Source organism: Tenrec ecaudatus, chromosome 2 (assembly GCF_050624435.1).
Source record: "Tenrec ecaudatus isolate mTenEca1 chromosome 2, mTenEca1.hap1, whole genome shotgun sequence".
Taxonomy (NCBI): domain Eukaryota; kingdom Metazoa; phylum Chordata; class Mammalia; order Afrosoricida; family Tenrecidae; genus Tenrec; species Tenrec ecaudatus.
In genome coordinates, this window is record NC_134531.1 from 75,691,209 (window position 1) to 75,704,763 (window position 13,555).

The 13,555-nt window shown below is 41.9% G+C and overlaps 1 protein-coding gene across 1 annotated transcript in view; it reads right to left on the reverse strand.

Annotated features, from left to right (window-relative positions):
- ARSB (arylsulfatase B) overlaps positions 1 to 13,555 on the reverse strand; it is a 225,540-nt gene that overhangs the window by 83,959 nt on the left and 128,026 nt on the right. Inside the window, exon 6 of the mRNA XM_075541208.1 lies at positions 43 to 113. Coding sequence (XP_075397323.1) covers positions 43 to 113 — 71 coding nt within the window. The remainder of the gene's footprint in view (positions 1 to 42; positions 114 to 13,555) is intronic.

A 13,555-nucleotide genomic window follows, 5' to 3' on the forward strand; every position in this document is an offset into this window, starting at 1 on the left:
CTTCGAGACCAGAGATTGAGGAAGAGTAGACTGGGTACTCACATGGCGAGGTGTCAACAAAGTTTGGGTCGATGTTATGCAGCAACTCCACTCTGGGGGATGGACTTCCTTCACTAGAAAAGAATTTTTTAGGAAACATTAATTTCCTCTCTCAAATGGGTACGAGTTATTTTAATACTTCCTTTCCTTGAATGTGTAGGAAGTAACAGTCCTACCAGTTAACAACCTTGTCATGAATCCACAGGTCTCCAAAATCTGTGGCCCGTCCACTTGCAGGCAGTCACCTTGTCTGCATTCAAACATTGTCTAAACATTTATAGAACATCAGTATCTAGCATATCGTGGTCTTAAAAATATGTCCTATGACTCCCTGCCATAAACAGTTTACTGTTGTTGAGCCTAACCATTCCCTGCACCAGAGAAATGAGAATCCCATTCACCCTGTGTAGCCAGCTAACTTCACACTGAATATTCACAAGGAAATGAAGACACGACATCTATTCAAAATAGCACTGATATTACAGATGCAATATGCCTTTGACAGATTAGCCTGCACCAGGACTATTCCTGTCGTTTGTATCCACATTTGTAGCATGGAACTTCGATTTTATACAAATAGATGTGAAATACCTAGATCTCATTAAGATTTGTCTTTTTAAGTGGACATGTAAATATAATACAACCCACGTGCATGTGGAAAAGAAACTCAAAGATGATTTAGCTCAACTTCCTACTGTTACAAATGAGGAAGCAATATAGTGAGATCGTGACAAAATTCTGAGCAGATGACTCTCAGAATCATGGTCTTAAAAACTGGGACTATAAATGCCATCAGATATTTGTGAGGAACACAGGAGTAGCCAGGACATTTTGCTAGTATAGGCTCCACCTTATGGAAGAAGTGGTTAGATATATTCCAATCTCTGAATGACCAATAAGGCTCTTGATGTAACAGAGGATATGCTAGCAGGTAAACCTGTGTTCACCTGTATAGTTTCTCTTCTAAAACATCGCACCACTCATTCACTTTTCATCTGCTGTGTCTATTTAATGGGTGGCATTAGGAGCTATGGATTTCAGGGACTAACAAAATTTCAAAAAAAGATCTAGGTTAATGTTTGCAACTTTCTTTTTACCAAGTAAGGCAATAGTAAAACAAAAATAAATGAGTGGAAAAGTAACATTAGAAAACAAAAAATCCTTCAATTGCTACCACCATTATTTAATTAAAAACATAATTTAATAAGAAAAATAGGAAGGACATTATCTCAAAGTAAATGCTAGTCCTTTAAATGGAATCCATTTAGCTTTAGAATCTTATACGGTTCCTTGTCCCTCTCTCCTCCATCAAGCTCATTCCTGGAAGGGATTAGAAGGGCAATAGTCAGTAGGCCTCTAGCCCTGGGTGCAGCAGGCGCAGCACTGCGGGGAAGGGTGCTTCTCTTTTCTCATTTTCTCAATGAGGGTATTTGTAATCCCAAATACCAGGAATTGGGATCTAGTAAAGAATAGACACAGTGCAGTTGTTGTCCTTTGATAGGAAGTGATTCCTAGAAACAGGAAAATTACTGTGGCACACAGAAGGAAAACCAACAGACAACATCATGACAGATGGAGAAAAGATTGAAGTTGTCAAAGACCCCATCTTGCTTGAATCCACAATCAATGCCATGGAAGTAGTCCAGAAATCAAATGATGTATCGCATTGGGTAAGTCTGCTGCACAAGATCTCTTTAAAAAGTTAAAAAGCAGTGATGTCACTTTGAGGAATACGGTGTGTTTGACGCAAGCCAAGGTATTTTCAATGGTCTCATATGTGCGTGAAAGGTGGACACTGCATGAGGAAGACTGAAGAAAAGAGGCGGTGCATTTGAATGATGGGGCAGGTGAAGAATATCTACAGTACTGTGGACTATCAGAAGAACCAGCAAACCTGAAGAAGTACAGTCAGAATGTTCCCTGGATGCTAAATCCAAATTAAATTAAGTGCCCTACCCTGTTCTGAACAATTTACAGACTTTACAATGCGTTCATTCATTTTTATTTTCTCTCCTGACTTCTTTGTCACGACCATGAGGGATTTTAATTCTGTTTCCTTATTTTCAACCCCACACATCAGGCATCATTACAATCAACTTGTTGTTACAAGTGGCTTATTCTTACATTAGTCATTTTCTTTGCTCATCATATCAGAGGTTCTGCGGTTCCTTTTATTCTTCTTGAAATGTACTCTTCAGAATGTCTTTAGAAATGCTGTTTATAGCAAGGACTCCCACTTTTTATTTGTCAGAAAATTGTATTTGTCTTTACACTCCCTAGCTTTGGGGAGCAATCAGTTTGCTGGCTATAAAATTCTAGCATGAAATTTTTTTTCCCCTTCACATAAAAGCTGTCATTCTACGGTCCTCTAAGTTCTGTTATTATTATTGAGACTAATAATAAAATAAATTATTTTTGTCAATGTATTTGTCTCTTTTCTATCTGGTATTTATTCATATTTTGTCTTTGATATTTTGTGGTCATAATTTTGAAAAGGCGAATACAGGGCAGAGAGATTATTGCGGATTATTGGTTATTGAGGAGATGTGGCCTGGGATGGGGAGGTTTTATTCTCCAGGGGTTTGAATGACATGCCCAGGAAGAACAAGGCCCTGTCTCTGCATGCAGTATTGAATTTCCCCGTAGCTCAGACATTGGACATGGATTCTCAGCATCCTGGGAAGGAACACACAATAAGGTGTTAACAAATTCACCTTCTCCTTCATCCACCAAAGGAAAAGAAAGTTCAGGAAACGTCCACACCTTGTCAGTGCACTTTAAAACACTTAAGAATTACTAATGGCTTTAAAAACTTCTAAAAACTCACAAATCTTTTGTCAATTAAGTTTGAATAGGTTCTAATAATCATATGAAAGTTCTTAATCCTGTATCAGGAGGGAATATGCTGGTGTTTCCAGTTCTGTTTATACCTGTGCTCATGGTTGGGCCACGCTCTCCCTTGAGTTGGCTTACTCTCATCTCATTCCTACGCCTTGGAAATTTGTTGTCATCAAGAATCTCCACTTTCTCATGCACCCTTTTATTCCTATAGCTTAGCCCCGTGTTGAAAACAATAATGAATTTGACTTATCTTCATCTTCGCATCACCATCAAATCTCTTCAAACAGTTTTTATACTAGTGATTCTCCAACTTGCCTGCACCTTAGAGTCACCTTGAGCACTTTTGGAATCTAGCCACTGAGGCTGTACTTCATGGCAGTAAGATTTCTGCACATATTACGCATTTCTTAACTCCTCAGGTGACTCCAATTTCCAAGCTTGCAAATCAAGGCTTTAGAAGCCCAAGCTTTATTTTTTATTCATAAATTTTTTTTAATTGTGGCAAAAATATACACAATGAAACATTCTCCAATTCAACAACTTCTATGTGTATAATTCAGTGCCATTGAATATATTATTTGTGTTGTACAATAGTTATTGATATCCTTTTCCAAATTATTCTACTACCATAACAATGAACTCAAGGCCCCCTAAGCAGAAATTCTTGCTCCTTTACCCATGGTAACCATTGGTCAAATTTGGTTTCTTCTTCTTTTATTTTAAAGTAGTTTTCTTGATAGCGTATTCACACATCATACACTTCCATAGTTAAATCACATTTTTAAAAAGTTGTATGTACATCATCACAATCAGTTCTAATGCTCCCTTCCCCCTACTGAATTCATTGTGAGGCTCAAGCTTTAATGTACAGATTAATCACCTGAGGTTCTTGTTAAAAAATGCAAGTTCTGACTTACTGGCTTAGGGTGGGGTTGACATTCTGCAGGTCTAATGGATACCCCAGTGATCCTGGTGCTCTTGTTTGGGAACCACACTTGAGAAGTGAGACTTGAGGAAGGCTCCCAGAGTTTCCCTTCATGGGATTTAAACTGTAATTACCAATGCACTGTGATTTCATGCTTGATCAGTTTCAGGTAGCAGGAGCTGGTAAACATTTTCCATTTCCTCATCTTGGGCAATGGTGCTTGGTGTGTAAACTTTAATCCTTTTCAGAGTAACTTGCCTTCCTTGTAGGGCTGTGGATGTTATAGAATTACTGACAGTGTTACACTTCAGGATAGACTTCAAAATGTTCTTTTTAATCATGGGTGTGACACACTTCTTCTTCTTCTTGGCATTCCTAGCAGAGCAGACCATCTGATTGTCTGATGCACAATGCCTAACACCAACCAGTTCAGCTCACTAGTACCTAGCTTATTAATCTTGTTGTGTTCTATTTCATTCAGAGAGCGGATTCCAGAAATAAGGTTCTTGACCTTCGTTTCACAATGTAACCCCTGGGCACAGGAGGGGTGGGGTGGGAGAACTGATCCTTGGCACCACACATTGAGATAGAGTTGGTCTGGGATTGTTTGCATTATGAGATCTTTAAGTATAATTTACAAACCATACATTTACCTTATAAATTATGTAACCCCATGTTTAGTATATTCACAGAATTACACACCATTACCAGTCTAATCCTACAACATTGTTGTCTCCTCTATAATGAACCCTTCACATTAGCTGTCATCCCTATTCCATCCTCCCCATCCTTCATCCCTATTCCATCCTCCCCATCCTCTAGTCTTAGGGACCCACTGATCTACTTTCTTTTGCAATAGATTTGCCTATTCATGATATTACAATGAAATGTGGCCTTTTGTGACTGGCTTATTTCAACTGGCAGAATGTTTTCAAGTTCATCAAGTTATAGCATTTATCAGTGTGGTAGTTACATAATCTCCTGTCAAATTGAGCAAAGGGGTGGAGTCTAGACTGACAATCAGGTGGCAGCTGGATGACCTCATTTGCGGCACAACGGAGATAAATCGTTCACTGGAAGCCTGACCCAGTCTCTCTGCCCTCTCGTTCCTGTTGAGACACTCAGAGAGCTGGTGGAGACATGCGGAGACCCACGCCAACACGGAGATCCTTCCATCGCCACTGGATACAAAAGACCTTCTACCCACTGGCCTATGATCTTCCTGCATGCTGCATCACTGCATGTGCTGCATGAGTCTAAAGAGGAATCAAACATATGAGCTAATATTAGACTTATGGACTTGATCTGGACTGAGCTGGGATGTTTTCTCAATATACAATTGCTTTTTTGTATGAGTGTCTATGAATTTGTTGCTCCAGTCAACCCATATTAGCGCAATCAGTATCTCACTTTATTTTTTAATGACCAAATAAGATCCCATTGTATGGATAGAACCAGCTGCTATGGCTTAATTGTTACACGTTGGGCTGTTTGAAACCACCAGCCGCTCCGAGGGAGAAAACAAGGCTCTCTACTCCTTTAAATGGTTATAGTCTCAGAAACTCAGAGGCGCAATTCTACTATATCCTTTAGGGTGGCTATGATTTGGAACTGACCTGATGGCAGTAGTTTTTCTTAAATTTGTATGGATAGACCTCATTTTGCTTACCCAATTATAAGTTGATACTACATTTGAGTATTTCCCCACAATTAAATAATGCTTTCATAATGTTCATTTCCAATGGGTATATAACTGGTAATGAATTGTACGGTCATATGAAAACTTCCAAAGGCCTGCTAAATTGCTTCCTGGGACAGTTGTATCATGTTACACTGCAGGGCATGAGGGCTCGGGTTTCTCACAACACTAACCAACACTTGTGATTGCTTTGGGTTTTGCTCTTTTATTCTAGCCATCCCAGTAGGGTGAAGTGGCGTCTCTGTGATTCTGAGCTGCATTTCCCTATGACTAATGTGTGTGGATTACTTATCTGTCTTACTTGACGACATTTCTATTTATACCTTTTCAAATTGGGTTGCCTTTTGTTTATTGAATGGCAAGAGCTCTTTATATATTCTAGATGAAGGTTCTTTATCGGATATACTAGATTGATTAAAAAATATTTCTTCCCATTCTATGAGTTGTCTTTTCACTTTTTTCATGGTATCACTTTAGCACAAGTATTTCATTTCGGTTTAATTCACTTTGCCTAGTTTTTCTTCTCTTACTTCTGCTTTTGGTTTGTATCTAAGAAATTACTGTCTGATTCTGAGTCAGAAAGACTTACTCCTATGTTTTGTAGCTTAAGATTTTTTTTTTACCAAATTGGTTTTTGCTAGAGTAGAGCATGTGTTATCTTTAATATTCTACTGTTTCCTGTATTTATGCTGCTGTTAGGTGCTGTCAGGTCAGTTCCAGCCCATAGAGACTCTCTGCACAACAGAACCAAACACTGTCAGTCCCGGGCTATCCTCATGACTGTGCCATGCCTGAGCCCATTGTTGCAGCCACTGTGTCAGTCTATCTCCTTGAGGAACTTCCTCTTTTTTCTGCTCCTTAACTTTTTCAAGCACGATGTCCTTCTACAGGGTCTGGTCTCTCCTGACAACTATACGTGTGTATACGTATATATCCATTCATTTATAAATGTTACTAATAGTGCAGTATTTTTACACATTATATTCTTCCAATTATATTTCCAGGCAGTCAATCTGTAGCATTTATGATCTTCCTTCTGACAATTCTGCAGATTGTCCTCTCACTTACACAGTACAGTATTATCTTTTAAGCATAGATTTTGAGAGATTACATCTCAACTCAACAAATTACTGGATATGTAAATATAACCTTTATTGTCCCCATGAGTAGAATACGGATAATACCTACCTTCCAGAGTTTGAGAAGCCACTTTATTAAAAATGTGGGTTCTTGACTCTGCAGACATGGAAAGAGTACAACCATAGATAAAATACTATCACCTGAAGCACACATTTAGAATTATATTTTAAAACAATAGAATATGAATATTCCTTTCCATTCATCTTGCTGGTAGAGTTCTGCTTATGGATCTCATTGTAGAACTTATGTAAAATATGTTAAACTGTTCTCACCCCTGTTAGAACTTCTCCTTAGAAAATTCTAAGTGTCAAATGACTTAATTATGCAGTCTACTCATTATGAAGTTGCCTATACAATACATGTTGCTATATCATAACGAGAACATTTCCTTATTTTTTGCATTGTTTAGATTTATGTTATCATTTAGTTGTTACTAGGAATGAGAAGACTGTGGAAGAGGCCATCATGCTTGATAAGGTAGAAGGTAGTGGAAAACCTGAAAACCCTCAATGAGATGGGTTGGCACAGTGCCTGTACCTGGGACTCACCCATATCAATGGTAGTGGGGATGGTGCAGGACTGTGCAGTGCTTGCTTTGATGTAGATGGGGTTGCTATGAGTCAAAGCAGTCTCCACAGTACCAGACAACAACAGCAGCAAGGCAGGCACAAGGGGACTGCTCAAGGATCTTATGCGTACTGCATCCTGTGCCCCCTCCATCATGTATTACAAGTAGAGAACTGAACCATTTTTGTTCATCGTTGATTGCTTAGTGACAGAGACCTTCCTCTAAACATGTGAACAGGTATGTTCCATGCATGTCTATAAGACACCCATCTGGAGTCAATTTTTGTTTTATTTGTTTGCTTTGGCCAGATTAGTATGAATAATAATAATAACTAGCATGTATTGAGCGCTTCTCATGTATGTGCTTCATATCACTGTAAATGCTTTATATTCTCTCAGTCAATACTCAATGCTTATTGGAAAATGGTTAAGTGACGTAAAAGAGCAAGGGTTGGGATCAGGTCAAGATGGTGCTCAGGTAAACAGCACACACCGAGAGCGCTTTTGTGCATGATGGGTCTGATGTCCAAGTGGCCTAGTGGAAGGATTCTGGTGAGTAATAGGATCCCCTAGGATAAGCCCCCCTTCCCCACACACATCTATCTTGAGCTGGAACCCGGAGATCTGATCCTTGAGACATCTTAGCTCCTCCAACTGAGCTGCCCTTATATGCCGCTACCTCCACCACTGCCTCTGCCACCACTGAGGTCACTGATTGCCCCACCCCACCCCCAGGCCTGGTCTCTACACCAGGAGCTGCTTGGCTGCCCTGCTGCGACACACACAGCTGTGGGAGGACACAGCTCCTTTGGAAAGCGGCTTCCTTCCCATGTGGCAGCAATCTGCCACCAAGCTCAGGTCTCTCCTTCCATTCCCCCAGGGCCCCAGGAACTGACCTGCAGTCTACCTGTAGCAGGTTAGGTGACCTGTGACAGGTGGTTCCCCAACCCCCATTGTTGCCTGAGAGTCCTCCACTGAAACCTCTGCCTGCCAGCCTGCTTCCACAGCTCACTCCACCAGCACCGGCCCACACAGTCCTAGCAGCCCTGGGTGCTCCCGTGGGTGTCACTCCCGCTGTCTGCACACCAGCTCAGCACTTCCCTAGCATCCCAGGCCACGGGGAGCAGGCATAAGTGCATCGTTCATCTGAAGAGTAAACATTCCCCATACATAGGCTGACTCTGGAACCCTCGATCAGCACCCCCTCCCTTGGCAGCGAATTCTCCTCCACCTTTGCCTTCTATTAGACATCTTAAAAAAAATTTTTTTTTGGTCCTCTAGCCTCCTGGCTGGTCCTCCAGCCTCCTGCCTAGTTCTCCAACCTCCTGCCGGGTACTCAAGCATCCTGCCGGGTCCCTTTCCCACCTAGCATCAGCCCATGCTGTACGCGGACCTAGCTGGTAAGATCATGGCCATCCAGGAGATTCAAACGAGTAGAGCGAGTTGAATGAAGAGTGTGTTTCATCATCATAACCACTGGAAGGGTGGTGGATGGCAGACAGCAGGTGGTAGGTGGCAGGCGGTTAGAGGCCGGCAGCCAGAGGTGGGTGCTCAGTGTCCAGCGGTGGCCGCTGTGGCGGCAAGTTAGGTGAGGGACAAGACATTTACTACCATGGACCCTTTTGGCGACTGTACATCCAATTCACTCATGGCTCCATATTTGTTTGATGGCTTATGAGAGATTGATGTGCATTTCCATGCTGCTGGTGTGTACATCACTTGAATTTGGGACAGTTGGACCCTGTGATCTGGCCAATCGTGGGGGACCCACCTGTCTGTTTGCTGCCTCTGGCTGGACTGACTGCATCACTCTATGGAAGACTCAGCTGTCTGCTTCCTTGACCTTGGACTGAGAAGCCCTTGCAAGATGAAGGCTTTCCAGGATATTAACTATTTCATGGAAATAATTCAAACTGAGCTCCCCCCACCCACCCAGCCTCACCATTGTGGGGACTAAATTAGCTGTTACAGTTAAAAGATTTTTTTTAAACCAGAAAAATGGCTGCTAAGCGTGCCCTGACAGACCAGGTCAAAACAGCCCAGGGGTATACATACAGGCTCCAGCCCCACTCCAGTCACTGAAACTCCTCACTACCATTGGCCACTGACCCACCGAAGAACTCTGCCTCTATAGTAGGCCAGGCAGCCCCCCCCCCCCCCAAAGCATCCTTATCAGTAACACAGAGAAAGACCTCAGGGCCCCCAGGTCTCCCAGAAACTTGGTGCCTATATCCACAAAGAGGTCAAGGAAACATCAACAGACCTCATGACTCTCAACAACAACAGAGAGACAAAACATAGTAGCAGAGTTAATGGTGCTCATAGAAGAATCAGACTCAGATCTGCAACAAAATGAAATCTTCAGAAGGCTGCTTGAAGTAATACAGGAGTTGAGCAAAGCAACAAAGAATAAGGATGCAATAATAGAAGAGATGAAGCCCACAATAGAGAGGATGAAGTCCACAATAGAGGGGTTGAAGTCCACACACCAAAGGGAAATACAGGCGCGAATGAATGAGGTAGCAGAAACAACACACAAGGTTACAGAATTTACTATTAGACTTGAGGCAGAGAACCATATAAGTGATCTTGAAGACACTCAAACAAACCTCAGCAAATGAGAAAGAGAGTCAGATAGGAAAATTAAAGAAGCTGAAGGTAACCTGAGATCAATGGCAGATGCTATGAAGAGGTACAATATTCAAATAATTGGTCTACCAGAGCAGGACACAACGTACAAGTCGACAGCTAAGATAGCAAAGGAATTTCTGGAAGCAAACGTTCCCACCTTAATGAATGAGAATCAGGCACTCATACAGGAAGCAGATAGGACACCAACTAGACTAAATCCCAAGAAGAACTCACCAAGACATATAATAGTAAAAATATTGAATAAAGAGAGAAAATTTTAAGAACAGCAAGAGAAAGGAAGACAGTCACATACAAGGGAGCTCAGGTAACAATATACTCAGACCTATCACCAGAACCCATGAAGAAGAGGAGAGAGTGGAGCAAAATCTGAAAACAAAACAAAACAAAACAAAAACAAACAAGCAAAAAACCACCTGCCCAAGAATCCTTTCCCCTGCCAAATTATCCATTAAGATAGACAAGGAAGTAAGGGGCTTCCAAGACAAGTAAAAACTCAAAGAATATGCTGCAAGACACCCAACCCTGTGGAAGATCCTGACCAACTCACTATGATCAGAGGATCAACCTGAACCAAGCACAATCAGGAGACCACCATATAGCCCAACTCCATCGAGAAGCCAACAGGTGGACAATTACCAAGATAATAGGGTCTCGGAGGGAAAAAAAGACAAGACAGAAGTCCCCCACACAAACATAGCACATTGATATAAAAGGAAGGTAGGAAAACACCAAAAACGCAAGACAGGATGACAGCAATGAATCCACAGATCGTAATAATAACTCTGAATTCAAATGGCCTCAATTCATACATTAAAAGAAAAAGGCTTGAGGACTGGATCAGAAAACATAACCCAACAATCTGTTGCCTGCAAGAGAAACTTCTTAAGCGCACAGACAAAACTAAATTAAGAAAAAAGACTAGCAGAAAATATACCAGGCAAACGGCAACTTAAGAAAAGCGGGGTGGCAATCCTAATCTCCGACAAATTGACCTCAAGGTTCAAATCATAAAAAGAGACAAGGAGGGGCACTATATAATTCTCTAAGGATCAATAAACCAGGAACCAGTTGACATATTGAATATTTACTCATCTAACAATTGAGTGGCGAATTTTACCAAACTATTAATAAGATGAATAAAGAATCACAGATTCAACGATCATAGTAGCTGATTTTAATACACCATTATCTGAGAAAGATAGATCACTAGGAAAGAAGTTCAGCAAAGAGACTATAGAGCCAAACAATACAGTTAGGCAACTGGACCTGATAGACATTTATAGAGGTTTCCATCTAAACACATAAAATAATTCACATTCTTCTCCAGCCCACATGGCTCATTTTCCAAAGTAGACCACATACTGGGGCACAAGTCAAGCCTGAGTAAATTCAAACACATAAAGATTATTCAGACGTCTTTCTCAGATCACCACACCATAAAGCTGGAGTATGATACTTAACATTCAGGTGGGGTAAAGGAACCGACTTACCATGCCCACACAGAAGCAAACCAAGAAGGAAAAAGAGAAATGGGCAGTCGGTCTAGACTCCATATAGGCACACCAAGCCTGGTGGATGATGACCCCGAATGGAGCTGCTAAGGCATAGAGAGGACTGTTGAATGGCCACTTGTATAACTTCAATCTTTAAGACTCCAGACACTGTATTGTTTAATAGCCAGTCAACTCAAGACATGTTGTCTCCTAACTGGAGCGTACCATGACAGAGGACAATAATAGGGACACATGGCGGGGAGACAGTGTGGACTAAATCCCCCGCAGTGGGAGAAACCATAAATGGGGCATAACAGATCAGCAATTGGAGTAAAGCCAATCCACAGAGCCCCTGAGGAAGCTAAGAGGGGCAGCCCCCAGACTTTGGGCTAAGAGGGGCAGCCCCCAGATCTCCCCAGGACCGGTGGGGGGGGAGGGCGGGGGGAGGGACTCATGGGAGCCAGCGAACAGACCTGGATCAATATAGGGTTTTTTAAAAATCTCTTTCTTTTTTCAACCTTATGTTTTCTTATTGTTTTGATTAGGACATTGTTGGTAGCCTACTTATATGGGATGGATACGGGAGGGAAGCTCGGGGAGAAAGCAATGGGGCCAACGGCCCAGGAGGGTCTAGGTGGAAGAAGGAGGTGGGGAGAAGGGTGTGGTGAGCGGATAGCGTCATTGATAGTGGAACAACTAGGGAATTGAAACTAACATGTAGGAGGGTGTAGAGAACCTGTGAGTATTTGAGCAATACCAATTTAGCTGCAAGGAAGTTCTAAGAGGTGGAATAAAGGGGAAAGTGACGATGGGGCAGGAGGAGGCAAAAGAAACAGAGGAAAGCTCTGGGAAGCAAAGGTATATATAGGAGTAGTAACAGAGGCGTGTACTTATGTAATACATTAACCCATAAAAATAGAGGTATTGGCCTATGTACATATATTTATGAGGCAATACACAGAGGCTGCAGATGGGCCTTAGGCTTCAGCTCATACCTTCCCTCAATATAAGAACACTTTGTTCTAAGAAATTGGCATTTTGTGATGCTCACTCCACCTCACCCCCCAAAGATCGCTGAAGACAAAATGGTTACATAAGCAGATGTGGTGAAGACAGCGGATGGTGCCTGGCTATTAAAAGATACAGTGTCTGGGGTCTTAAAAATTGAAGTTATACAAGTGGCCATTCAACAGTGAAGCAACAAGCCCACATGGAAGATGTATATCAGCTGGTGCGATCAGGAGGTGTTATCAGGACTGGGCGATGCGCATCAGAAAATTCATAACAAACAAAAACACATTGGTTAGAATGAAGGGGGTTGGAGTGGAGAGCCAAAGCTCATCTGTGGACAATGGAACATCTCCCCACAGAGGGGTCGCAGGGAGAGGATGAGTCAATCAGGGTGCAGTAGAGCACCAATGGATCATGCAATATACCTCCGATCCCTTGAGGCCTCCTCACCTCCCACTTTCAGGACCCCAGTGCTGCTCCCTACTGTGGACTAGACGGGAGCATGTACATAGGTATAGGCAAGAGAAAAAACTCACAACACATGGAACCCAGGAACATGAATGGTAATAGCGATACCGAAAGGGTAGAGGGAAAGTGGGGAGAGGTGGGAAGAGAGGGGCTACCAATTGCAATGAATGGCACATAACCACACACCCCCATCCAGGGGGGAAGAACAACAGAAACCAGAGGGGAAGGGAGACAGCGATCAGTGTGAGATATATATAACAATCTAATAATCTATCAAAAATAATAACAATCTATAATCTATCACAGGGCCATGAGGGGTAGGGGGGAAGAAGAGCTGATCCCAAGGACTCAATGGAAAATAAATGTCTAGCAAAGAACGATGGAATATATGGACAGATATTTCAGAGACAATTGATGTGTGGATTGTAACAAGAGTTATAGGAGCCCCCACCCAATAAAATGATCTAAAAAATAAAAATAAAGAAAAGAGGGAAGAGCAAGTGTGGAACTAGGTTCGAAACTAAAGGAGACTAACTGAATCCCTACTTGTAGCCACGGGCTAAAGTGTTTCTGTAGTTTAATGTGGACATGACCTCAGAGACTCCTCCAACGTGTTAAGTTTCCATTCATTTAGCTTATCCTGTATTAACAAATTTCCATTAATTACAAATATCTCTATTATCAAAAGAGTTATCATCATTCTCCATTCTCTTAAAGATT